Source organism: Oncorhynchus clarkii, chromosome 22 (genome assembly GCF_045791955.1).
Source record: "Oncorhynchus clarkii lewisi isolate Uvic-CL-2024 chromosome 22, UVic_Ocla_1.0, whole genome shotgun sequence".
Taxonomy (NCBI): Eukaryota; Metazoa; Chordata; class Actinopteri; order Salmoniformes; family Salmonidae; genus Oncorhynchus; species Oncorhynchus clarkii.
Genome location: NC_092168.1, coordinates 5,395,669 through 5,421,145, shown reverse-complemented (window position 1 = coordinate 5,421,145; position 25,477 = coordinate 5,395,669). Strand labels below are relative to the sequence as shown.

Genomic DNA, 25,477 nt, shown 5'->3' with positions numbered 1-25,477 from the left:
GCATTCACAAATTCACTCTGGCTATCTACTCCAATTTCCAAGCACTCTCTTCTCTTGATAATATGTAAATAGCCTAACCAGCTCTGCTGCGGCAAGTAAAATGGGGGGGAACACTACTTCACCGCAAAATCTACAGGGAGAGCTTGAAAAATCAAGCCCCTTGGGTTCTGCCATAGATTTACAGTGAGATGTTCTCTCATTTGTGTCTGGACGTAGCTAGCTAGCCAACTTTAGCCAGTTAGCTTGAGTGCTTGGTTGGGATAAGCATGCTTTGGCAGGCAAGCTGCAGAAGGACGAGTAGGCTTCAATTCCCCATTGTTTATCAGTGCAATTTTGACGGCCAACTAGATAAAAAAGTTTTGTGTTTATCGTATGTTTCTTAGCTAGATTTGATCTCATCTTGCTCTAGCTAGCATTAGTTGTTGATCTTGTTGTTGCTTATGTTTATAACTGAGGGAGCGCCTGCCTACCTTTTCATGGTTTATTGATCAATATGACTGTAAAGTTCTCAAATGTAAGAGGACTCCCGTGGTGTTTACATATTTGCAGAAATTGATTTCATTTGCAAAAATCGATTGTAGCTTTTGGCGAATGCGTATTAATGAACTAAAGTCGCACTGTTGCAACTGCCTGTAAACACACAGTCCAGTTCAAAGTGAATGATGGCAGCGCCGTGTGGCAAATGGCTTGTTTGTATAAAGGTCTTCTGTAGCTCTGATTGGCTATAGCTCACCAGTCTGTGTTGACTCTGGTCCTGGACAAGATGCATGTTTTTATTTGGTTTTATTTACTGCAGTGTCTATTAATTGTCCAAACACACTGCCGCTTTCACAATGCCTTAGTATACGTAATTCCCAAAAATTGTAAGAATATATGAAAACAACCATATCCCCAAGTGGTAGCTTGTCAGATTTTCTTTTTAAGTGTCATATTCTTCCCAGGGGTGTATATGAACAGATTTTAATACAATTTCATGTTGCTAAAATGCTGTCAGTTCCACTTTAAATGCAACAGTGTTTCTGTAAGTTATTTTCAAAGAGATGGCTAACAACAACAAGCACGCTGCAATAAAAAACACAGTTCCACTCACCAGATGATGATCACTTGAAACTTAGGTTATTCTTGAAAAGAAAGAAGCTAACAAATAACATCAGAATTTCATGAAATGATTGCTAAAATGTTAATTTAAAAAAATCCTCCACCCCATGGCAAAATGTGTAGAATTTCAGCAAATTTGCTTTAAAACGGCTAAGTTTTCTCTACGCCACATGGTAAAATGTGCAGAATTTCTGGAAATGAACTTTGTGATAACAGTTGCTGCAGCCCCTGCAACCGCTGCAAACTACTGACAAGAAAAGCTATCTAGCTAGACCGTGGGAAAACTACTGCTCGCTATTGCACAGTGACCTGTTGGCCTTCAACAAGGCAAAAGTTTCCATACATTTTTTTGTAAAAAAAGGTCCCACTCATTAAAGTCAAAATGTGTTTGGTTATTTCCAATGTCACCACTAAATTTTGCCCCAATACTGTTGAATGGCACATACCTTTATCTAGATTTTGATGGCCTAACCAATGACTGCCTCAGCTAGCTAGATTATATCTGAATGTCTAAAGAATCCATATGTTGTTCTGAAATATGAATACAGAAATACTGGACATTTTGATCTCTTATTATGGTGGTTATTTTGGTAAAATTACAATCATTGTCTTGAATTGGACTTTCTGGTCTCGAACCCCTTGTCCCCCCCCCGGTCTTGATCTTGACTCAGTCTCGAACCCCTTGTCCCCCCCCCCCCGGTCTTGGTCTTGACTTAGACTCGATTTCCTCCGGTCTTGGTCTTGAATCAGTCTCGCTTTAGGTGGTCTCGAACACAACATTTACCAGGAATTTGCTTTTATCTCCACATCAGTGGTTAGAGCGTTGGACTAGTAACCGGAAGGTTGCAAGTTCAAACCCCCGAGCTGACAAGGTACAAATCTGTCGTTCTGGCCCTGAACAGGCAGTTAACCCACTGTTCCTAGGCCGTCATTGAAAATAAGAATGTGTTCTTAACTGACTTGCCTAGTTAAATAAAGGTAAAAAAAAAATGATGGGATGAGGACTAGGCCAAACATGGATTTACCAGGAAAGATGATGGGAAACGATGTGCATGCAGTTGTGGAATTTTAACTCTGTCAAGAAGGTTATGACCATATCCTCCAAGGCTTCTCAACAACCTATAAATTACAGTCGGTAGTAAGGACACAAGGATGCTCTGGCCAACAAACGACAAAGCCATTTCCTGCCAGTAACCTGGGGAAGGAAATGTTGGTTTAGGATAAGGATGCAACCGTTCATCATTTTGTAAAAATTTATTTTCAGGGGGTAATAACTTTTGCCTTTCTTTTTCTCTATCTTTCTTTTGTTTTCAAGGCCCAGGTGGATCTAGAGGAGAGAAGGGTGACAGAGGAGAGAAAGGAGACAGGGGTCCTTTCGGTCCAAAGGGAGATTCTGGGTCTGAGTCGGGCACACGAGGAGGGGCACGTGGAGAGAAGGTGCAGACTTGTTGAATCATTTTAAACAAACAAAATAGATGACACATTCATACAGTGTACTAATTAAAATTCCACGAAACAACATTGTTGGTCTTAAACTTCAATGAAAAAACATTATGGTGTGTTGAAGATGACAGACCAAAATGTCTATTCATTTTCTATTTATTTTCTATTGAAGTCTATTTTTACAGCACCTTTCATATACCAAAGCAGCTCAAGAAGCTTCATATGCTCTAGGTGCATTAGAACCTGAGTTCAATATTCATATAGTGAAGTGAATACAGGATAAACGCTGAGTGTAACAAAAAAGATTTCGATGACATAGGCTGACCAGGTGAAAGCTCTGATCCCTTATTGATGTCACTTGTTAAATCCACTTCAATCAGTGTAGAGGAATAGGAGGAGACCGGTTAGGGATCTGATCCTTTTTTAAAATGTTCACCTAAAATGACATATCTAACTGCCTGTAGCTCAGGAACTGAAACAAGGATATGCATATTATTGATACCATTTGAAAGGAAACACTTACGTTTCTGGAAATGTTGAATTAATGTAGAGAATATAACACATAAGATCTGGTAAATTCATTCAGAGAAGAAAATGTTTTTATTTTATTTATTTGTACCATCTTTGAAATGCAAGAGAAAGGCCATAATGTATCATTCCAGCACAGGCATAATGTAGATTTTGCCCAATAGATGGAAGCAGTGTATGTTAAAAGTTTTAGACTGATCCAATGAACCATTGCATATGTTCAAAATGTTGTTCAAGTTCATAATTGTGCACTCTCCTCAAACAAAAACATGGTATTATTTCACTGTAATAGCTACTCTAAATTGGACAGTGCAGTTAGTTTAAGAAGAATTTAAGCTTTCTGCCCATATCATATATGCTTATGTCCTGGGAAAATGTTTTGTTACTTACAAACTCATGTTAATCAAATTAGCCTATGTTAGCTCAACTATACCGTGGGGAGGACACCGAACCTGTAGAGGTTAATGAAGGATTTTTGAGCCTTGAGACAATTGAGACATTGTTTGTGCATGTGGGAAAAAAAAAATATTTAAGTGCCTTTGAATGGGATATGGTAGTAGGTGCCAACCGCACTGGTTTGTGTCAAGAACTGCAACGCTCCTGGGTTTTTAAATGTGTATCAAGAATGGTTCACCACCCAATGGACATCCAGCCAACTTGACACAACTGTGGGAAGCATTCTTGTGGAACACTTTCGACACCTTGTGGAGTCTATTCCCCAATTTCTAAGGGCAAGAAAACAATACTAGGATGGTGTTCCTAATGTTTGTTATATTCAGTGTATGTGTTATTTCTTAACCACTTATTCTCAATGCTCAATGTCACAACACTTGCTAGTTGTGGAAGGATGCTTTTTGAAAGAACTCATATAGGGACCAGGTGAAGCCTGCACCCATACGTCTTATTGCTCTCAAACACACCAAAATTGTTTGGTCATATACATACGTAGATACTAAAATGTTATTTTATGTTTTTTCCTGCAGGGAGTGCCTGGAGAAAAGGGAATGAAGGTATGTTCAAATTATCTATTATTTTCACCTTGTTGTGGTCCCAAATACAGTTGAATGCTCCCTCAGGTTTATTATTTATTGTCTGGTCGAAGACCTCAATGTCAAAACTTTGCACAATAAAACTGCACGGGCATTCAACAGAAAGCAGGTGTCGGGATTTTTTTTACCTGGTTCTAATCCAGGGTGTATCACAACCGGCCGTGATTTGGAGATACCATGGGGCAGTGCACAATTGGTTTGGCCGGTGTAGGCCGTCATTGAAAATAAGAATTTGTTCTTAACTGACTTGCCTAGTTAAATAAAGGTTAAACAAAATTAAAGTATTTCTGACTTTACTTGTTGTACCGTGCACCTGCAAGTTACTGGATGTGTGTGTACACTACTTCTTAACCTGTTGTCCAAATAACCACATAATAATGAATGGCACTCCAATTGTCGTGTTCATGTGCGGGTCTTTTGTATTTTATTATCGGTCTCCTCCATAACTTTTGATATAACCTCATTATGATCAGTCAATGCATTTTGATCAAGATGTAGTGACTGAATGTTGAAATTAGTTCACCTCCTGAACTGCAACAAATGATGACAACTCCCACCATTATCATCTTCTTTATTATCTTTATTTAAAGTCACATTTACATCTAGTATGTGTAGCATGATGTACTAATTACTCTACCCATATTGTTATGAACAACACAACCAGTTTTATTTTTAAAGGTTGTTCCTGAAGCTAACATAATGCTTTCCCGTCTCCATACCAAGAGGGTATTCTTTGGAAACAATAAAGATGTATAACTTTTTGAATGTCCTATTGTCTCCGTAGGGAAAAGCAGGCTTCGGATACCCTGGGTCGAAGGGCGATCCCGGCCCCGCTGGTCCCCCCGGACCACCAGGCTCCCCGGGGCCCGCGGCTGAGGTGGTATCACGTGGCGACAGCTCCGTGATTCAGACGGTTGCGGGTCCCAGAGGACCAGCTGGAACTCCGGGACCTGAGGGGCCCGCAGGAGCCGACGGAGAGCCTGTGAGTTGCCTGCCCTGACCTTCCACCTCAATAACAGCAGAGGGCAATCAATAAGAAAGTTATTCAGTCAGCCGTGATCTGATTCTCCATATTTATCCCACTGCACTTGCACGCTCCCCGTCATGGATTTAAAAGCATTGGATTGGGGTAAACATTGGCCCAATGGAGTTTCAACCATTATTAAATCCATTAGAGGGAAAACATCCTACTGTGTCCAACCTAACCTCGAACGCTTCGGAAGGTTACAGCTCTCATGGTCACTTCGGGAGAAGTATTGAGAATCGGAACGTGGCCACAGTAGGATGATTTAAGCCTTATGGGTAATCCTATATCTGTGCCTATGGACAACTTCTACCTGGAATAGTGCTTAGCGTTTATGGCCAAGTGCAACTAACAGGTATAACTTAATTATTTAGTGACATCTTAGACCAGGATATATTTTTTTCTCTTCTTGATAATAAATAGCCATACTTTATTAGACAAGTTGTAATTAATGGATTGCATAAATTGGAAAATATAAAGTAATGCGTGTACTACCATGAGTTTTCCATTCATATGACCTGTGCGGGTGATCTTAGTGCGTATTGATGGTTTAACACCTGGAGATAAAATGGTGGTCAACAGTGGTTGCAATTAACCTGTTGTGTCTTCAAGTTTTAAATAATTTCCTTTTTGATCAGTGTCGTAGACCATACTTTTATTTATGTTTTATTTTCCTCCTCTTCACAGGGTGATCCTGGTGAAGATGGTTCTCAAGTAAGTTGCAAAAAAGCGGAATTACATTTTTGCCAGCAGCACAGTTAGTCACTAATGCTCTGGATGACATGAAAACAACCTAACCAGCTCTGCTAGGGTGAGTAAAATGGTTAGAGTGAGGTGTTCTCTCATTTGTATCTGGAAGTACAGTAGTTAGCAAGTTAGCCAATTAGCTTGGGTGCTTGACTGCTGTTATGAGGTCAGAACGCTCTGTTCAACCCTACTCCTCGGCCAGAGCGTCCAGTGTGTGCTCTGAATGCTCCGAAAGCGAAACGCTCTGAATTTATGAGCTGACAATCTGACAATGCTCTGAATTTATGAGCGCACTCTGGCACTCCAGATTTGAATTTAGGAACACACCCGAAATCCTAAGATGTCTAGCTAGTTATTTGTTATGCTAACAAGCTAGCAAGAGGTTGCATAGCAACAGCATCAACTTCCGGTAGACAGGCGAAGCGCTAGTACGCTCAACTGAAGGGATAACGCTCGTTTACAGTATACTAAAATTAGCTAATAGTATGTAGTATATACTCATTAAATATGTAGTATACAGTATGTTATTATGGGTATTCAAACACAGCTTAGGTTTAGCATCTTTAAGTGCCAGTACTTGTATTTTTCAAGATACTAGTCAGCTCTCTGGTCTGTCTCTTACCCAGGGCCTTGTTGGACCGCCAGGCTTCCCTGGAACCCCAGGAGACTCTGGGCTCAAAGGAGAGAAGGTACTAAATGCTGTCATGGCATGACATTGTTGTTTTAAGAAGCTGGCATAATGTAGCCAGGTCCCAGATAATTTTGTGCTGTATAACCAACTCTTATGGTCGTTTGGCAAGACACTGAACATAGGAGTTATCAAGAAAACACAAAACAGATCTGGGACCAGGCTATGCATTATGCAGCAGTCATCAGTTGCAGTCTGTTATCCTTGGAATGCCTCCCCAATGAGTCAAAGACCAGTGTCAGCATGAGCGGGGGATCAATCCAGTTCAGAAAAAGTAAAAGAAGACTTATTGATTGAAATGTTTCAAACACTGCTTCAGATCTTGTGTAAATAAACACATGACCATATTGAGATGTACCCCTTGTTTGTGTCCCAAATTGCACCCTATTCCCTTTATAGTACGCTACTTGGGCTCTAGTCAAAAGTAGTGCACTATGAAGGGAATAGGCTGCCATTCGGTGCGCCGCCCATGGCTAGGTTATTCAATACAAGTTTATTTGTCCCCTTAGGGCAATTACTAGCTAATTACTAATGCAGTCAATCGTTCATGTGTGTCTGCTCCACAGGGTGACCGTGGTGAGGGCCAGCCGGGCCCCAGTGGACCTCCCGGACCCCCAGGACTCCCAGCGCCATCCAGTCACGACCGGCCGGTGAGTCCACATTGACCTCAGTCATTTGTTCTAGTTATGTATTTTCCACAACCACTTGCAGCTAGCAAAGGACACTGAAACCAACACAGCAGGGTTGTTGATACCAAAAATTGTCAGTTGAGATCAACAAATCATATTTTAGCTAAATTATTTCAGATGGGAAGAAGGAGGCCAAGAGAGCTACTGTAGTTGTGGAGCACATGACTTCTATGACGTCTGTGAGCTATTGCACCTTCTTTGTTTCAGACCTTTGTGGACATGGAAGGCTCTGGGTTCCCTGACTTGGAGGCTCTTCGGGTAGGTCCACTTTTCTTTTATTGGCTCCACTCTATAAAGCAAAAGGGCCATAGATTGCCTTGTCATCCAACACTGGTTCAGGTGCAGTTGTTAGGAGTGTAGGGTCAATTTGCCCCTAGATGCTGGTCTTTGGTATTTTTTTGCATTTAATGGTTAAGATTAGGATTGGAGGAAGGGAAGCTGATCCTAGATCTGCACCTAGGGGAAACTTCATCCCAGAGCGTTGTTAGGGCTCCACTACACCTGTATAAACAACCCAAACTCTGTACATATTGTTTTATGTATTCGCCTGACAAAACATCCAACTCAAGGAGCGCACAGCGTCCTACCTCAAATTGGATCCCGTCTTGAGCTGTGAAATGCATTTGAAGGAATTTGGAAAGGCCTTGATTTACTTAGCCGATGTCAAGCTGAAACTATTACAAACTAGGGTTCATGGATTTCCGTCAGCAGTTTACTCTGACAAAAATGTATTCATTTATTTATTTTTATTTGACTAAATTGACTGAGAATTGTACATTATTTTTTGCAGCAACAAACTAGGAGAACAGTTGCAGGAGGAGGAGAGGAGTTGAATGGGCTAAAATGAAATATGCAATAGTCATGATTCGTGATGTATTTTCTGGGGTGGTAGGGACTGCCTGGTTTGCCTGGCCCTCCTGGACTCCCCGGGGCCCCAGGTCCTGCCGTTGTTGGTACAGGGCTCTCTAGCTCGTTTGGCCCCCAAGGTCCCCCAGGACAAGATGGTGCCCCTGGTCAACCGGTAGGTCCTCAGGAGATGGACCCTTCTCTCCGTTTGTTTGCCTTTCATGTAACATACCACAGTGGAACCATAATAGTCATAAGCGTTTGATTGTGTTTTTATCCATGATTATTTGGAATGGATGTGCTGTGCTTTATCATCATGTAAGAGGGAAGGTGACCTATCTGCAGTGAAAGGACCATATGAGTAATCAATTGACCCACCACACTGCTGATAGTGTGCAAAGTGTAATGATTATGATGATGATTAAGTTAATAAACATAATATTAAGTCCTAAACTTGTGCTTTGTAGGGGTTACCCGGCTCACCTGGTACTGATGGTCGCCCAGCAGTTGCAGGGGCCAGGGGAGAGAAGGTGACTGAAAAAACACAAATGATTCTAACGATCAAGTTCTTTCCATCTCTTCATAATGGCTTCTTGTGTCATTACCAAATGGCATCATTGATTGTTTTCTGAAGATAAGTGCCTATGGGATTTGAATGGGATCAATTCAAGTTGATCACCTCTACATTCGGAGTTAGCCTGCAGAGTTCTGTAATACTATCCAGGTCTATGCCCAAACAGTTTGAGCTTCTACTTTTAAAAATCCATCTCTCCAGAAAAAGTCCCTCACTGTTAATGCTTGTTATAGACCCCCCTCAGCTCCCAGCTGTGCCCTGGACACCATATGTGAATTGATTGCCCCCCATCTATCGTCAGAGTTCGTACTGTTAGGTGACCTAAACTGGAATATGCTTAACACCCCGGCCATCCTACAATCTAAACTAGATGCCCTCAAACAAATGATCAATGAACCTATCAGGTACAACCCCACATCCGTAAACATGGGCACGCTCATAGATATCATCCTGACCAACTTGCCCTCGAAATACACCTCTGCTGTTTTCAACCAGGATCTCAGCGATCACTGCCTCATTGCCTGCGTCCGTAATGGGTCCGCGGTCAAACGACCACCACTCATCACTGTCAAATGCTCCCTAAAACACTTCTGCACGCAGGCCTTTCTAATCGACCTGGCCCAGGTATCCTGGAAGGATATTGACCTCATCCCGTCAGTAGAGAATGCCTGGTTCTTTAAAAGTGCTTTCCTCACCATCTTAAATAAGCAGACTTGACTCCCCTTGACCAGCACAAAACATCCTGTGGCGTACTGCACTTGCATCGAATGCTGGGGGTGATTTCTTGATCCACCTCTACGCAGATGACACCATTCTGAATACATCTGGCCCTTCTTTGGACACTGTGTTAACAAACCTCCAAACGAGCTCCAATGCCATACAGCAATCCTTCCGTGGCCTCCAACTTCTCTTAAATACAAGTAAAATTAAATGCATGCTCTTTAACTGATCGCTGCCCGCACCCCCCTGCCCGATTAGCATCACTACTCTGGACAGTTCTGACTTAGTTGTGGACAACTACAAATACCTAGATGTCTGGCTAGACTGTAAACTCTCCTTCCAGACTCATATTAAGCATCTCCAATCCAAAATTAAATCTAGAATCTGCTTCCTATTTCGCAACAAAGCCTCCTTCACTCATGCTGCCAAACATACCCTCGTAAAACTGACTATCCTACCTATCCTTGACTTCGGCGATGTCATTTACAAAATAGCCTCCAACTCTCTACTCAGCAAATTGGATGCAGTCTATCACAGTGCCATCCGTTTTATCACCAAAGCCCCATATACTACCCACCACTGCGACCTGTATGCTTTCGTTGGCTGGTCCTCGCTACATATTCATCGCCAAACCCACTGGCTCCAGGTTATCTATAAGTCTTTACTAGGTATAGCTCCACCTTATGTCAGCTCACTAGTCACCATACTAACACCCACCTGTAGCACACACTCCAGCAGGTATATTTCACTGGTCATCCCCAAAGCCAACACCTTATTTGGCCTCCTTTCCTTCCAGTTCTCTGCTGCCAATGACTGGAGCGAATTGCAAAAATCACTGAAGTTGGAGACTCATATCTCCCTCACTAACTTTAAGCATCAGCTGTCAGAGCAGCTTACCGATCGCTGCAGCTGTACACAGCCCATCTGTAAATAGCCCATCCAACCAACTACCTACCTCATCCCATATTTGTTTTTCTGCTCTTTTGCACACCAGTATTTCTACTTGCACATCCTCATCTGCAAATCTATCACCTATTTATTGCCTTACCTCCTTACTTCATTTGCACACACTGGATACAGATTTTTCTATTGTGTTGTTGACTGTGCGTTTGTTTATCCCATGTGTAAATCTGTGTTGTTGTTTTTGTCGCACTGCTTTATCTTGGCCAGGTTGCAGTTGTAAATGAGAACTTGTTCTCAACTGGCCTACCTGGTTAAATAAATGTGAAATTAAAATATTTAAAAATTCCCCCTCTACAGGGTGACCCAGGTGAACTCGGTCTTCCGGGAGCAGTCGGCGCAAAGGTGGGTACCGAGCCTTTTACTTTACCTTGTCAAAGACTCCATTGAAAACACAGAAGTCAGATTTGAAAACATACAGTGTTCTACAAGGGCTCAAGCTTTTGCTCTTTTCCTCTCTTCCTCCAGCAAAGCTCCTCCTCCTACTTTCCTAGCTATCTCTCCAACCTGTTATCTTCTTACTGTATGTCGTCTTGCTCCCCTAGACCTGCCAATATGCAGCAGGTACCAGGTCCCCAGCATGGGAGTGTGGACTTTCTGTGTCTCTAAGGCATGGTTGTGTTCATTAGGCACCAAACAGACGGAAACAGGGAGGGGCTCCCTGAACTTTACTTGTAAAAGGTTAATAAAAAAAAAATGTTGGGTTCCCTAATGAACACGACCTAGGTTTATCTTACTCACACTTCCCTGAAGAGCTACTGGGTGCGCAGGCTTTTGTTCCAAATGCCTGCACACCCAGGATCTCTCCAAGACCAGAGTTGGTGACCCTTGATTTTGTGCTGTACTAAATGTAGTTTTAAAACCATGTTAAGAATGTGGAATGCCTAAAATGAATCAATTTAGCGTGTGTGTATGAACTGTAGTGCTGACCCAATTTAGTTGACTGGTCGATTGTTTGGTCAAAAGGCTGTTGGTTAACTGAGATTTCTTTAGTCGAGCAGTAGCAAAAAAAATATTATTTTCATTGTGTACATGACACCTGTCTGATTCGTGCCTGTCCATCACTCTGACACTCTGACATTGCATTAGGATACGAGAAAACAGCCCTTGCCTTAATTGTCTAAGAAAATTAAAGGAGAGAGGAAACCCCAATTTATTTAAGTCTATAATCAACAGCCTAACTGTTAAATGTGCCTGGCTTTATAAATCATCCATACAGTGTATTCAGAAAGTATTCAGATCACTTCCCTTTTTCCACATTTTGTTACGTTACAGCCTTATTCTAAAATGAATAAAAACTTTATTTTCACCTCATCAATCTACCCCACAATACCTGATAATGACAAAGCAAAAACAGGTTTACATTTTTTGCACATTTATAAAAATAGGGAAAACATACCTTATTTAAATAAGTATGCAGACCCTTTGCTATGAGACTCGAAATTGAGCTCAGCTGCATCCTGTTTCCATTGATCATCCTTGAGACATTTCTACATCTTGATTGGAGTCCACCTGTGGTAAATCAAATTGAGTGGACTTGATTTGGAAAGGTACACACCTGTCTATATAAGGTTCCACAGTTGACAGTGCATGTCAGATTAAAACCCAACCCATGAGGTCGAAGGAATTGTCCGCAGAGCTCCGAGACAGGGTTGTGTTGAGGCACATATCTGGGGAAGGGTGCCAAAACAATTCTGCAGCATTGAAGGTCCACAAGAAAACAGTTGCCTCCATCATCCTTAAATGGAAGAAGTTTGGAACCACCAAGACTCTTCCTATAGCTGGCCAAACTGAACAATTGGGGAGAAGGGCTTGGGTCAGGGAGGTGAACAAGAACCTGATGTTCACTCTGACAGACCTCCACAGTTCCTCTGTTGAGACAGGAGAAACTTCCAGAAGCCCAACCATCTCTGTAGCACTCGACCAATCAGGCCTTTATGGTAGAGTGGCCAGATGGAAGCCACTCCTCAGTACAGAACATTTACTCAGTACTTTTGGCAGCGATTACACTCTAGAGTATTCTTGAATATGACGCTACAAGCTTAGCACACCTGTAATTGGGGAGTTTCTCCCATTCTCTGCAGATCCTGTTAAACTCTGTCAGGTTGGATGGGGCTCGTCGCTGCACAGCTATTTTCAGGTCTCTCGAGATGTTCGATCAAGTTTAATTACGGGTTCTGGCTGGGCCACTCAAGGACATTCAGAGACTTGTCCCGAAGCCACTCCTGCGTTGTCTTGGCTGTGTGCTTACGGTCGTTGTCCTGTTGGAAGGTGAACCTTCGCCCCAGTCTGAGTTCCTGAGCGCTCTGGAGCAGGTTTTAATCAAGGATATCTGTTCTTATCTCCATTCATCTTTCCCTCAATCCGACTACTCTCCCAGTCCCTGCCCTCCCACAGCATGATGCTGCCAACACCACGCTTCACCATAGGGATGGTGCCAGGTTTTCTCCAGACTTGACGCTTGTCATTCAGGCCAAAGAGTTCAATCTTGGTTTCTTCAAACCAGATAATCTTGTTTCTCATGGTCTGAGAGTTCTTTAAGTGCCTTTTGGTAAACTCCAAGTGGGCTGTCAAGTGCCTTTTTACTGAGGAGTGGCCTGATTGGCCATAAAGGCCTGATTGGTGGAGTGCTGCAGTGATGGTTGTTCTTCTGGAAGGTTCTCCCATCTCCACAGAGGAACTCTGGACAGAGCCCCAGAACCATCTGGATGAGGGGACTTTTCTCTAGGTTAATCTCTTTGTAGGTGAGGGCTTTGTGGTGGAATGTGTGGGCATCGCAACCTTTTAGGATTTTGATAAGGCCCTTCTCCCCCAATTGCTCAGTTTGGCCGTGCGGCCAGCTCTAGGAAGAGTCTTCGTGGTTCCAAACTTCTTCCATTTAAGAATGTTCTCCCGAGTGGTCTAAGACACTGCGTCTCAGTGCAAGAGGCGACACTGCAGTATCTGGTTCAAATCCAGGGTGCATCACATCCGGTCATGATTGGGAGTCCCATTGGGTGGCACACATTTGGCCCGGCGTCGTCTGGTTTTGGCCGGGGTAGGCCGTCATTGTAAATAAGAATTTGTTCTTAACTGATTTGCCTAGTTAAATAAAGGTTAACACCAAAAAAATACATATATATATATATATATATATATATATATATATATAAATTGACGGAGCCCACTGTGTTCTTGGGGATCTTCAATGGTGGAGACATTTTTTGGCACCCTTCCCCAGATCTGTGCCTTGACACAATCCTGTCTCTGAGCTCTATGGACAATTCCTTCGACCTCATGTCTTGGTTTTTGCTCTGACATGCACTGTCAACTTTGGGACCTTATATAGACAGGTGTGTGCCTTTCCAAATAAAGTCCAATCAATTGAATTTACCACAAGTGGAATCCAATCAAGTTGTAGAAACATCTCAAGGATGATCAATGGAAAAAGGATACATCTGAGCTCAATTTTGAGTTTCATAGCGAAGTGTCTGAATACTTAAGTAAAGTATTTCTGTTTTTATATTTAATACATTTGCACAAATTTCTAAAAACCTGTTTTCGCTTTGTTATTATGGGTATTGTGTTAAAATTGTTGAGGATTTTATCCATTGTAGAATAAGGCAGTAACGTAACAAAATGTACATACAGGGAAGGGGTCTGAGTACTTTCTGAATGCACTCTGTATCTTCAGAAGTAAGACAAATCCTGTTTGTGTAGCCTACTGATTGGATAAACAATTTCACATATTTGGCTGTTTTTAATATTTGCTATGATAAAGGATTTACTTTTTTTTAACAGCTTCTCTGTTATTATTTACACTTTATTTTGTGTTATTTACACTGTTCAAGTTGTCCAAAAAATTATATTTATCATATTAACACTCCTTTTCCTTATTTTTCTTATTATTATAATTATTCTTATTTAACCACCATCGTGCTGTAGGCCTTGGACCGCATCCAGTTTATTTCTAAATACCGTAACTTATTTAGGCCTATATTTCAGTATTTATATAGGCTACTGTATCAATCAATCATTAATTTGTTCATGTCATCACACAGCGTACGAGTCATTCATGATTTGAAATGCAATCAAGCATTTTAGTTTTAAAATAAAATAACAAAGCGACCTTGAATAGGCTAATTAGCGTAAACAATAAATAAACCGTTACATGACAGCAATTGTATTCACAAATACATACAACTGTTTTTAGTCTGCTGAAATAAAGACTTTCCAAAAAAAAGGCATTACAACAGGCTCTCTGGTACACATATCATTTATTTTGCATTGTTTACATTGTTCCAAATGGTCAGAAGAATTATATTGCAATCGAACAGCACCTGTTTTTCCATTTTTCTGACACATACGATATGGTGTTCGGAGTATATAACCAAATTATTGATGTGACTATGATATGCTATTGGTCACGTGCATGCGATGCATACATGTGTCACTAAAGAGAGCAAGGATTTTGGGTGATTTCAGTAACAGAACTTTCAGTCAGAAATCGCTGTAATTATATGGCAGCTTCAGTAACATGGACAGCGCAATAAACACTGTCGATGTTCTGCTCTGGTTGCCTGAGCAGGGAGGAAAGACAACGGGTGCTAGTCACACAGTCCCTTGCTGTAAAAAATAAAAATACACAAGCAAGTCTGAGCCTAGCCCGGCACAAATCAATTGTAGTCGGACTCGCTGTAGTCATTTGTGTGTCTTAATTATTTAATCAAACAGTTATCTTAAAATGTCAGACAAACTCAGTGCATATAGTTGTCTATATATAGTGTCTATATATGGAAAAATGCACATTTTACATTTTTGACCAATCGATTGGTTGAAAGAACAGACAACTTTTTCCAACTAAGGTTTTGTTTTCTGAGACAGTCCTAATGATCTCTAAGTCATGTTTCAGGCTAGGGGACTATTTTAACTGTCCTATGACTGTATCTGAAGTTGGTCAGTTTCTCCTAATGTTGCTTAGATTGCCCTACAATGTGATTAATACCTATGTGAAGTGTGTCCTACTAGTACACTCTTAGAAAAGAAGGTGCTATCTAGAACCTAAAAGGGTTGTTTGGCTGTCCCCATAAGAGAACCCGTTGAGTAAATATGTATTTATTTCCACAGAGGGTTCTACATGGAACTCAAAAGGTTTCTACCATGAACCAAAAAGGGTTCTACCTGGAACTAAAAATAGTTATCTATGGGGACAGCCGAAGAACCCTTTTTGAACCCTTTTTTTCAAAGTGTAGTGTGTGGATTGGATGGCTCATCAATATGATAATGACTGTTTTTTAATCTTGACCTTCATCCTATTCCACAGGGCGCACAGGGATTGACTGGTATCCCTGGTCAGCCAGGACTTGGCGGATTGGCTGGCCTTCCTGGACCAATGGGACCAGTGGGACAACCCGGGCCACCAGGACCCCCCGGACCAAGCTATCACGCTGGCTTTGTGAGTCCCCATGAGAGATGGGTTTCCTTATCTCAATGGTCTTTACGATGCATGATTACAAATGCCCAATGTTAAAACTGAGTGTTTCTTAGTATCACAAGAATCTCACTAGCTTGTCAAACGAGCTGTAAACATTACCCAGTGTTAAACGGTTGCTGCATCAACATTCATATTTACATTTTATTGATCAGTTTTAGTTCAACAATAGTTTTTGGTAGTGATGCACCAATATTACATCTTTGGCCGATACCGATTACCAATATTTTCCTTGACAGAAAAAACAATGCCGATAACCGATATTCAAAATTTTAGCTGCCTTTTAAGCATTCTAGTACAGTTAAATAGTTAACACACACACATGGACGCAGCGGTCTAAGGCACTGTATCTCAGTGTAAGAGGCATCACTACAGTCCCTGGTTCAAATCCAGCCTGTATCACATCCGGCTGTGATTGGTAGCGCACAATTGGCCCGGCGTCGTCCGGGTTTGGCCGGGGTAGGCCGTCATTGTAAATCAGAATTTGTTCTTAACTGACTTGCCTAATTAAATAAAGGTTACACACACACAAACAAACACTGACCAAAAAGTTATTTTGTTGGCATTTATGTATGTCCCATTTACCAGTAAAACATAATCTAAACCTATTTCTTGAATTTACTTGCTGTGCTGTTTCGTTGGTCATTTGTTCCGTTGTTTCATTCTCAACCAGGATTTCAATGGAACACCGTTTGGGTCTTTGCTAAGGAACGCCATTTGGGTCTTTGCATGTCAAAAAAAGATAACAACACAATTTGACGTGTCATATAAGCTTGTTGACCAATCAGGACCTGAATATGGCTGCACGTCACAAAACCATTTAATGCATTCATAAAAATTGTACGTAGTTATTACACATCGATTACACTATCACTCGTATTTCATATGTCACAACAATTAATCGATAGGTATGCTATGATGCTGGTAAAGTTGTTTCACACACCTACAGTGCTGGACATGAAATCTGCTTTTTGCAGACTTTTTTTCAGCTTTGACAGCGCTACTGTATGTTTTTGACAGGCAAAGACCCAAATGGAGTTCCATAGTATGTATGTCGTGAAGCTAATAGCTGTGACACTATTACTGTGTAACTCCAGTAGTGTGTACCAGTGCTCAACCAGTCGGCGAAAGCATTTGTGGCTCTAATGTGGTTATACATTTGCCAGGAGGTTAAGAAGTGCAGCTCACTTTCCACCTAATTTTGTGGACAGTAGGCACATATCCTGTCTTCTCTTCAGAGCCAGGTCTGCCTATGGTGACCTCACTCAGTAGCAAGGCTATGATCAATGAGTCTGTACACAGTCAAGTATTTTCTAATTTTGGGTCAGTCACAGTGGTCAGGTATTATGCAACTGTGTACTTTCTGTTTAGGGTCAGATAGCATTCCAATTTGCTCTGTGTTTTGGTTGATTCTTTCTTGTGTGTCAAATAGTTATCTTGTTGCTTTCTCATAATTTAGTTTTGTCTAATTGTGTTGCTGGCATGGGGGTCTGTTTGTGTTTGAATAGAGCCCCAGAACCATCTAGCTGAGGGGGCTTTTCTTTAGGTTAATCTCTTTGTAGGTGAGGCCTTTGTGGTGGAATGTGTAGGCATCGCAACCTTTTAGGTGGTTATAGAATTTGACAGCTCTTTTCTGGATTTTGATAACTAGCGGGTATAGTCCTAATTCTGCTTTACATGCATTGTTTGGGGTTTTGCGTTGTATATTTTTGCAGAATTCCAATTCGGTGTTTGTCCCTTTTTGTGAATTATTGGTTGGTGAGTAGACCCCAGACCTCACAACCATAGAGAAATGGGTTCTTTAACTGGTTTAAGTATTTTTAGCCAGATCATAATTGGAACGTTGAGTTTTATTTTCCTTTTGATGGCATAGAAGGCTCTACTTGCCTTGTCTCTTAGATATTTCACAGCCTTGTGGAAATTACCTGTGGTGTTGATGTTTAGGCTGGTGTAGATATAATTATTTGTGTGCTCTAGGGCAACAGTGTCTAGATAGAATTTGTATTTGTTGTCCTGGCAAATTGACTTGTTTTGGCAGATCATTTTTTGGGGCTTACTGAGATTCACTATCAGAGCCCAAGTCTGACAGAATCTGTGCAGAAGACCTAGGTGCCACTGTAGACCCACCATGGTTGGGACAGAAGCACCAGATCATCAACAAACAGTAGACATTTGATTTCCGAGTCCAGTTGGGTGAGGCTGGGTGCTGCAGACTGATCTAGTGCCCTCGACAATTCATTGATATACATGTTGACATGTGTGGGGCTCAAGCTGCGTCCCTGTCTCACCCCGCGGCCCTAAGGAAATAAATTAGTGTTTTTTGCCAATATTAACCGCACACTTGTTGTTTGTGGACAGAAAACCTTCATGCCAAATTGAGTAAAAAGCTTCTTTAAAATCAACAAAGCATGAGATGATGATGATTTTGTTTTGGTTTGTTTGTCAATTGGTGCGCATGGTGTATACGTGGTCTGTATTTTGGTAAGATGGACACTGAGGACATTTTGGAGTCTGCTGTTGATACTGCAGACATTTTTTTTTAGATTACTGTTGACACAGATTCCACAATAATTATTGGGGTCAAATTTGTCTGCACTTTTGTGGATTGGGGTGACCAGATCTTGGTTCCAAATATTGGGGAAGATCCTAGAGTTGAGGATAATTTTGTGAAGGTTTGTTTTTGTTCTTGGTTCTTTGTTATATGGCCAACAAAGTTGGAGAAGTGGTTTATCCATACATCTACATTTTTGGATAGGTAGCTCGTTTGTTTAGTGTGTTCCAAATTTCCCAGAATGGATTTGATTCTATGGATTCTTCAATCACATTGAGCTGTTTTCTGACATGCTGATCCTTAATTTTTCTTAGTGTGTTTTTGGAATGTTTTAGTTTTTCCTCATAGTGAAGGCGTAAACTAAGATTATTATTGAGTTAGTTAGTAAATAAATAATTCAACCTATTTGTGTATTGCTGATTCATCAATGAGGTTAGGGTTCTTGCAGATATCAAGGAGTATGCGACATTCAGAAGAGACTGATATGAGGTAATAATAATTAATTATTGACTGTTATTGATGTACGAGATCCCTATATATCTTTAGAGTTTAAGTCGGGAGATAGTAACTCGTTAAACAACTTTTCCCGTGGTGCCCCAAATTGCTAATTAGTTAATTGTTACATGATTAATTTAATTGAGTAACAATTAAACATTGTTAGTTGATAAAATAAATAACAGTGATCAGATTAATGATTGTCACGACACATCAAACCGTAAACTTAAAGCATAATCTATATATGGAAAAATACATGCTTAAACATTTTGGCAAAAGAACAAGACAACTTTTGGTAGACCAAGATTTATTTTTAGCCGGGGACAGTCCTACTCTCTCATGAGTTGTTCATTGTCGCACCTTAGCTTTCTCACTTCCTTCAGCACTCTCCCCTCCTCCTTCAGCTGGGCTGTTTTTCCCTATCCCTCCTGTTGGAATTTTGTCACCACTGTCCAGAGTGCAGACATTACTCTCCATCTTCTGCTCTCTGGGTCTGGTTGAGGGGGGGTTGTTGTGCTGGTATGTTGGGGTCTGTACTGCCTGTAATGTGTTGAATTGCTGTTTGAGCTCTACCAGCTCGATCTCCAGCTGGGTGAATTTATCCCTAATATTAATGCAGGAGCAGTGCTGTGGGTGCTGATTCTCCTATTGGGGTTGCTTATCTGTCTGAGGAGGGGGTGTTATCTGTCTTGTTCGTGATGGGGGGTCGTCACCAGGGGTGAGATTCTCATACTGTGCTCTCTCTTTGATCCTGTAAAAGTCCTGCTAAAAAGGTTTGAGGTTTCCATTCACCATTACCATTCCAGACTTGTACAGGCTGTCTCGATGTCCTCAATGTGCAGGATTCTGAGTTTCCACCCTGGGTTAATACCCTTTCTCATGACAGAGGGTTAGTGTGCTCTTATTGTCCTGTGACATGCCAGGGGCTTGTCTGTGTGGAATATGAGGTTGCTTACGTTCCCATTCTTGTAACAGTCAGCAAATTGTGTCTCTGGAGGGGCTTAATCTTTGTACTTTTTACGTGCATGATAATGCACATTGATGGCCTCTGCATAAGGGTGTGAGGCCCCTTCATTTGGGTTGGGATTGTGTTCAGCTGGCATATTTATATTCAAGGGCATTCACACCTCTCACTTCGCACCTCAATGAAAATGGACGTTGCTGCCAGGATGTCTGTCCTGTCCTAACTAAGCATTTGAGTCTTCATATAGTAAGGTATCTTATAGTCATATATCTAGAGATTATTGTAACATCTTTCTCTTACTTCTTGGCCTTGGAAGTAGCTCTCAGTTGTAGGTTTGGTGGTATTTTTAGTTTTTTTTCTGTGCTTTTTCTGCTGGTTGTTGTTTTTCTGGGTGGCCCTTGGCAATTTTTGGTAATAATATGTTTGTCCAAATTCAAGGTTGTTCGCTTGAATTTTCTCTTTGGATTGAAGGTTCTGTTGTAAAGGGCAGTTTCCTGAGTAAGTCCATGCGAAAAAATCCAGGATTATCACACAAATTTCTGGAAAAAGTTAATGAGCTCATGACCTCTGTCTCTCTGTCTCCTTCCTTCCTATCCCTATGTGTGAAGGATGACATGGAAGGCTCTGGTGTGGGAGTGGCCAATGGGGTTCCTGGAGCCCGAGGGCCAGACGGGCGACAGGTGGGTGTCCTCTGCAGCTGGCATTCAATTTTAGCCACAATATATACTGTATGTTTTGATTCTGCCATTTTAATAGATTCTCTCACTGATTCCACTTTATTCTGTTCACTTTCAGGGTACTACTGGCATCCCTGGCCTACCGGTATGAGCTTTACTTTGGTATAATTTCATATAATTTCATCAAGAAAAAATACAAATCATTAAATAAAAAGTTTAGACACCAATACAATGCAATCCATCTCAATATTCTAACATTAATTCCTTGTGTGATCAGTTTCAATTTAACTTGTGGTTTGTATTTCACTCGTTAGGGAAAGCCTGGTTTCCCTGGTGCTCCTGGCGAGATGGGAAATGAAGGACTACAAGGAAGAGATGGCCGACCAGGGTTGGACGGTTTCCCTGGACCTAATGTATGTCAGAACCTGCTTCCCTCCACCCACCTCACAATATCTACATAAGATTTCTGAGCCATGTAGTTAGCGTTAGCTAGCTATCTGGGAACACCAATTCAGGTCGGTCCTGGATACCTGCTGGTTGTGCAGGTTTTTCTCCTCCAGACTGAAGGTCATGATTAGCTGATTACATGTGACTGGTTTGTAGTGCAGCTGGGCTGAAAATGAACGCCTATCTAGATTTCATCTGTTTTTGCACACAAAGACAACGATTCAAAATCAAAGTGGGGGACAAGTTTGGGGTTCAATCTTCAGCAAGTCAGCTCAGAGAAGGAACTGAAATTGAATTTATGGACATCCTTTTTCTAAATAATGGACTTTTTCTCACAAATGTATGTTTTTCTGTTTGGTTCCCCTTTCATTTTCCAGGGACAAAAGGGGGACAGAGGAGAAAGAGTGAGTTTTTTCACGTTTTCCTAGAATTAAAATGTAATTCAAGGGACATAATAAAAGGACAATTACATGCCTAAAGCAAGACAATTCAACACAGATATTGTGTACCAAAAATGGAACTAGCTACCAGGAAATCAATGTCAGGCGGATGAGAAAATCTCTGACCCTGTGTCAGTTATTAGGGGCAACTTCCACCTAGTCCCATGAAACATATGGATTCTATGCCAGCATTTCTTTGTCACTAAAGGCTCATGTTCTATACGGTCTGTTTTTTAGGGCGAAACTGGTCGCGATGGAAACGGACAGCCTGGACCACCAGGCCCACCCGGCCCACCAGGACAAATAATCTACCAGACCTCCAGCAGCGTAAGGCCTCCTCCCGAAACAACCCCTATAGCCCCTACCCACCTAGACACTAGCCCCTCTAGTCCCTACACCTCTAGAACCTACGCCTCTAGACCCTCACCCCTCTAGACCCTACCCCTCTTGCTCCATTCCCTCTAGAAACTTGTTATGATCTGAAAGGCTGGGATATTATCTGAAAGGCTTGGGCTCCCGAGTGGTGCAGCAGTCTAAGGCACTGCATCTCAGTGCAAGAGGCATCACTATAGTACCTGGTTCGAATCCAGGCTGTATCACATCTGGCCGTGATTGGAAGTCTCATAGGACGGCGCACTATTGGCCCAGCGTTGTCGGGGTTTGGCCGTAATAAGCCGTCATTGTAAATAAGAATTTGTTCTTAACTGACTTGCCTAGTTAAATAAAGGCTAAATAAAAAAAATATATAAAAAAAAAAGTAGCAGCAATATGTTACAACATCAAAATTCCTGGCATATCAATTGGCAAGGTTTAGCTTTTCGCTTATTGCTTATTTCTATCTGACTATTTTGTATCTACATGAAGTGCCTAGGGGTGTGGGTTAGGGGTCTGGATATAAACATACCCATCCTTCTGCATGATCATCTTTAGCTCTACTGTATCTCCACCTCCAACATGGATGGTTGAGTGTGCATTGATATTAAGCTGTTTAGTTGCTCTCTTTGCAGTATGATGGTGTCGTTGGAGGAGCTGGGCCCCAGGTAGGTGATTTGTCCTCTTTGAAAACTCTGTTATCATTGTGGTTCCAAGTTACTCCAATAGTCTTTAAAGCTTATTTTATAAGACCTGCAGGACACTGCCTTTTGATACGACTAAGTGTTTAATTGATGAACTAGGTCATTTATTTTCCAAACTTGATTGCTCAGTTGCAGTAATTATTAGAGCTGTCAAACGATTTAAATATGTAAATCGATTAATCGCATGATTTTCTGTAGTACATTTGAGAATTTGCTCAAATTTGGTGCTAAAGAAAGATTTTTCCATTGGAAAAAGCAGTGCATTGAGTTACAGGCATACTATCCTTTGATTGTAAGAGACGGAAACACAAAATAATCTGTATCAGAAACAAAATACTCCAATCAATGTTCACAAACACATACTGTTAAAGCTTCAGGCATTCTAAATGAGTGTTCTCCCAATTTCCGATTGAAGGGTTGACTACAGGAAAACAATTATTTGCTCTAAGGATACAAAGAACATTCGAACCTGTCTAACAATGTTATGAATTCCACACAAAACAATAACAACAGGTCCCCCAGGTCTGAGTTCCTGCAATACAGCTATTAGATCTAGCCTAGGCTACTTCAACATGAACTAGTCCCAAGCTACTAAAACTAGAATTGGAATAATTTGCTTAAAACCTTTGACATGAGAACTACAACAAAAACAGAAGCTAAATGGAATGGATGTCCTGTTCTTATTTACAATCATTGTGGGAAGTTATAGTTATATCAATAGGCATTCAGCCATGGCATTATAAACATTAGTTTGGTTAGATAGCATTAGCATAAATATCTAGCTACTTCTGTACAAATATGTTTTTGCTGTTATCTAAACCAACGCCTGGGAATGTGTTTATGGTTTAACTTTCTGTACGTTTTCCTTGAAAATTGTTGCTCAAAGCTGCGCGTGTATTCTATGTTTAAGAGACAGTAAGCACTACATAACAGCAGCTGCCACCGACTGCAGTGTCCATGTGTCCATTTTTTTTTACAGCAGAACATTTTATATGCATTATTAACGTGTAAAGAACATTGTCCTTGGTAATGTTATTAACATGTTAACGTTGACAGCCCTAGTCATTATGCTTGATGTAATTTCATCAATGTTTGAAATCCAACCAGCGACTCAGTCAAAAGCCACAATTAAAAGGAGCCAATGACTATAAACTTGAAACTAGTGGTGGGCACCAATATTGATAATTTGATTTGATATCGATATGAGCGAGGCATATGTTGATATCGATTTATCCTTGCTGGATGCCTACACTATTATGTAAACGGTATACATGTGCCAGACACAAAATCCTCTCAACTAAGAAGCATACTTAACTGGCTGATGATGGGCCATCAACGGGCGTTACATTGTATTCAAACTGGTTGGGTAGGTTCTCAGATCATTCACACTTTCCCTAATGGGCAATCAGCTTGAAGTTTTCTAGACACTAAAGCGGTGAAATTGAAGTGTACACAGTTTCAATGTTATTTATTCAAACCAATAGTTTCTGGAAAAAAGCAGCTGATATTGATATAGATTTTCCATATCGGTGCACATCACTACTTAAAACCTTGGGTCATAGTCATTCACACCAAATGGAAGAAAACAGACCGAAATACAAAGGGACTACCTGAATGTGTCCAATAAGATAGTAATTTTGTTTTCCGTTGCAAAAGGGACCTTTATGAATACAACCACTGTATATGGTCCTCATTACATTTTGGAAGTGTAGCTTCTATAACAAAGGTTAAGCTACACATCTACGGAGATGGTAGTAACCTTCTGTTTCTATTTGTTGTAAGTAATTAATATATAACGCTATCGCTGACGTAGTGCAGTTTCTCTGAACACCCCGCAGAGGCTGAGTTTGCCCCCCTCCCACGCTTCCTACCGTTAGGGTATCAGATCACACTCCTTCCGTGGCCTCCAACTGCTCTTAAATGCTAGTAAAACTAAATGCATGCTCTTCAATCGATCACTGCCCGCACCCGCCCGTCACTACTCTGGACAGTTCTGACTTAGAATACTATAGAAAACTATAAATACCTAGGTGTCTGGCTAGTCTGTAAACTCTCCTTCCAGACTCACATTAACCTTTTGTGACTAGGGGGCAGTATTTTCATTTTTTGAAAAAAGTAAATGGGATATTTTGTCAGGACAGCTTAGGATAGAAAACACTCTAAAGTTTCCAAAACTGTACAAATATTGTCTGTGAGTATAACAGAACTGATGTTGAAGACGAAAGCCTGAGAAAAATCCAATCCGGAAGTGCCTCATGTTTTGAAAGTGCTGCGTTCCAATGTGTCCCTATTGAGCAGTGAATGGGCTATCAACCAGATTACTCTTTCTCCGTATTCCCGAAGGTGTCTACAGCATTGTGACGTAGTTTTATGCATTTATGTTGAAGAATACCCGTAGACGGCTACATTGCGCAAGTGGTCACCTGATGCTCCCAGAGAGATTCTCGCGTAAAATACAGAGGTAGCCATTACTCCAATCAGTCATACTGAAAAACGAATTGTCCCGATGGATATATTATCGAATAGATATTTGAAAACACCTTGAGGATTGATTATAAACAACGTTTGCCATGTTTCTGTCGATATTATGGAGCTAATTTGGAATATTTTTAGCCGTTTTCGTGACTGCAATTTCCGGGCGATTTCTCAGCCAAACGTGAAGAACAAACGGAGCTATTTTGCCTACAAAAATTATATTTTTGGAAAAAAGGAACATTTGCTATCTAACTGGGAGTATCGTGAGTGAAAACATCCGAAGCTCATCAAAGGTAAACGATTTAATTTGATTGCTTTTCTGATTTCCGTGACCAAGTTACCTGCTGCTAGCTGGACAAAATGCTATGCTAGGCTATCGATAAACTTACACAAATGCTTGTCTAGCTTTGGCTGTAAAGCATATTTTGAAAATCTGAGATGACAGGGTGATTAACAAAAGGCTAAACTGTGTCTCAATATATTTAACTTGTGATTTTCATGAATAGGAATATTTTC

At 41.1% G+C, this 25,477-nt stretch overlaps 1 protein-coding gene across 4 annotated transcripts in view; it reads left to right on the top strand.

Annotated features, from left to right (window-relative positions):
- The window catches only part of LOC139380214 (collagen alpha-1(XVIII) chain-like), a 180,166-nt gene that overhangs the window by 126,517 nt on the left and 28,172 nt on the right, over window positions 1-25,477 (top strand). For all 4 annotated transcript variants that reach the window (XM_071122709.1, XM_071122710.1, XM_071122706.1 and 1 more), the window contains 17 exons: window positions 2,414-2,535; window positions 4,053-4,079; window positions 4,903-5,100; window positions 5,830-5,856; window positions 6,516-6,578; window positions 7,144-7,227; window positions 7,474-7,524; window positions 8,159-8,287; window positions 8,580-8,642; window positions 10,667-10,711; window positions 15,669-15,800; window positions 20,455-20,526; window positions 20,642-20,668; window positions 20,838-20,936; window positions 21,348-21,374; window positions 21,648-21,737; window positions 22,418-22,450. In XM_071122709.1, the coding sequence (XP_070978810.1) occupies window positions 2,414-2,535; window positions 4,053-4,079; window positions 4,903-5,100; window positions 5,830-5,856; window positions 6,516-6,578; window positions 7,144-7,227; window positions 7,474-7,524; window positions 8,159-8,287; window positions 8,580-8,642; window positions 10,667-10,711; window positions 15,669-15,800; window positions 20,455-20,526; window positions 20,642-20,668; window positions 20,838-20,936; window positions 21,348-21,374; window positions 21,648-21,737; window positions 22,418-22,450 (1,289 nt within the window). The remainder of the gene's footprint in view (window positions 1-2,413; window positions 2,536-4,052; window positions 4,080-4,902; window positions 5,101-5,829; window positions 5,857-6,515; window positions 6,579-7,143; window positions 7,228-7,473; window positions 7,525-8,158; window positions 8,288-8,579; window positions 8,643-10,666; window positions 10,712-15,668; window positions 15,801-20,454; window positions 20,527-20,641; window positions 20,669-20,837; window positions 20,937-21,347; window positions 21,375-21,647; window positions 21,738-22,417; window positions 22,451-25,477) is intronic.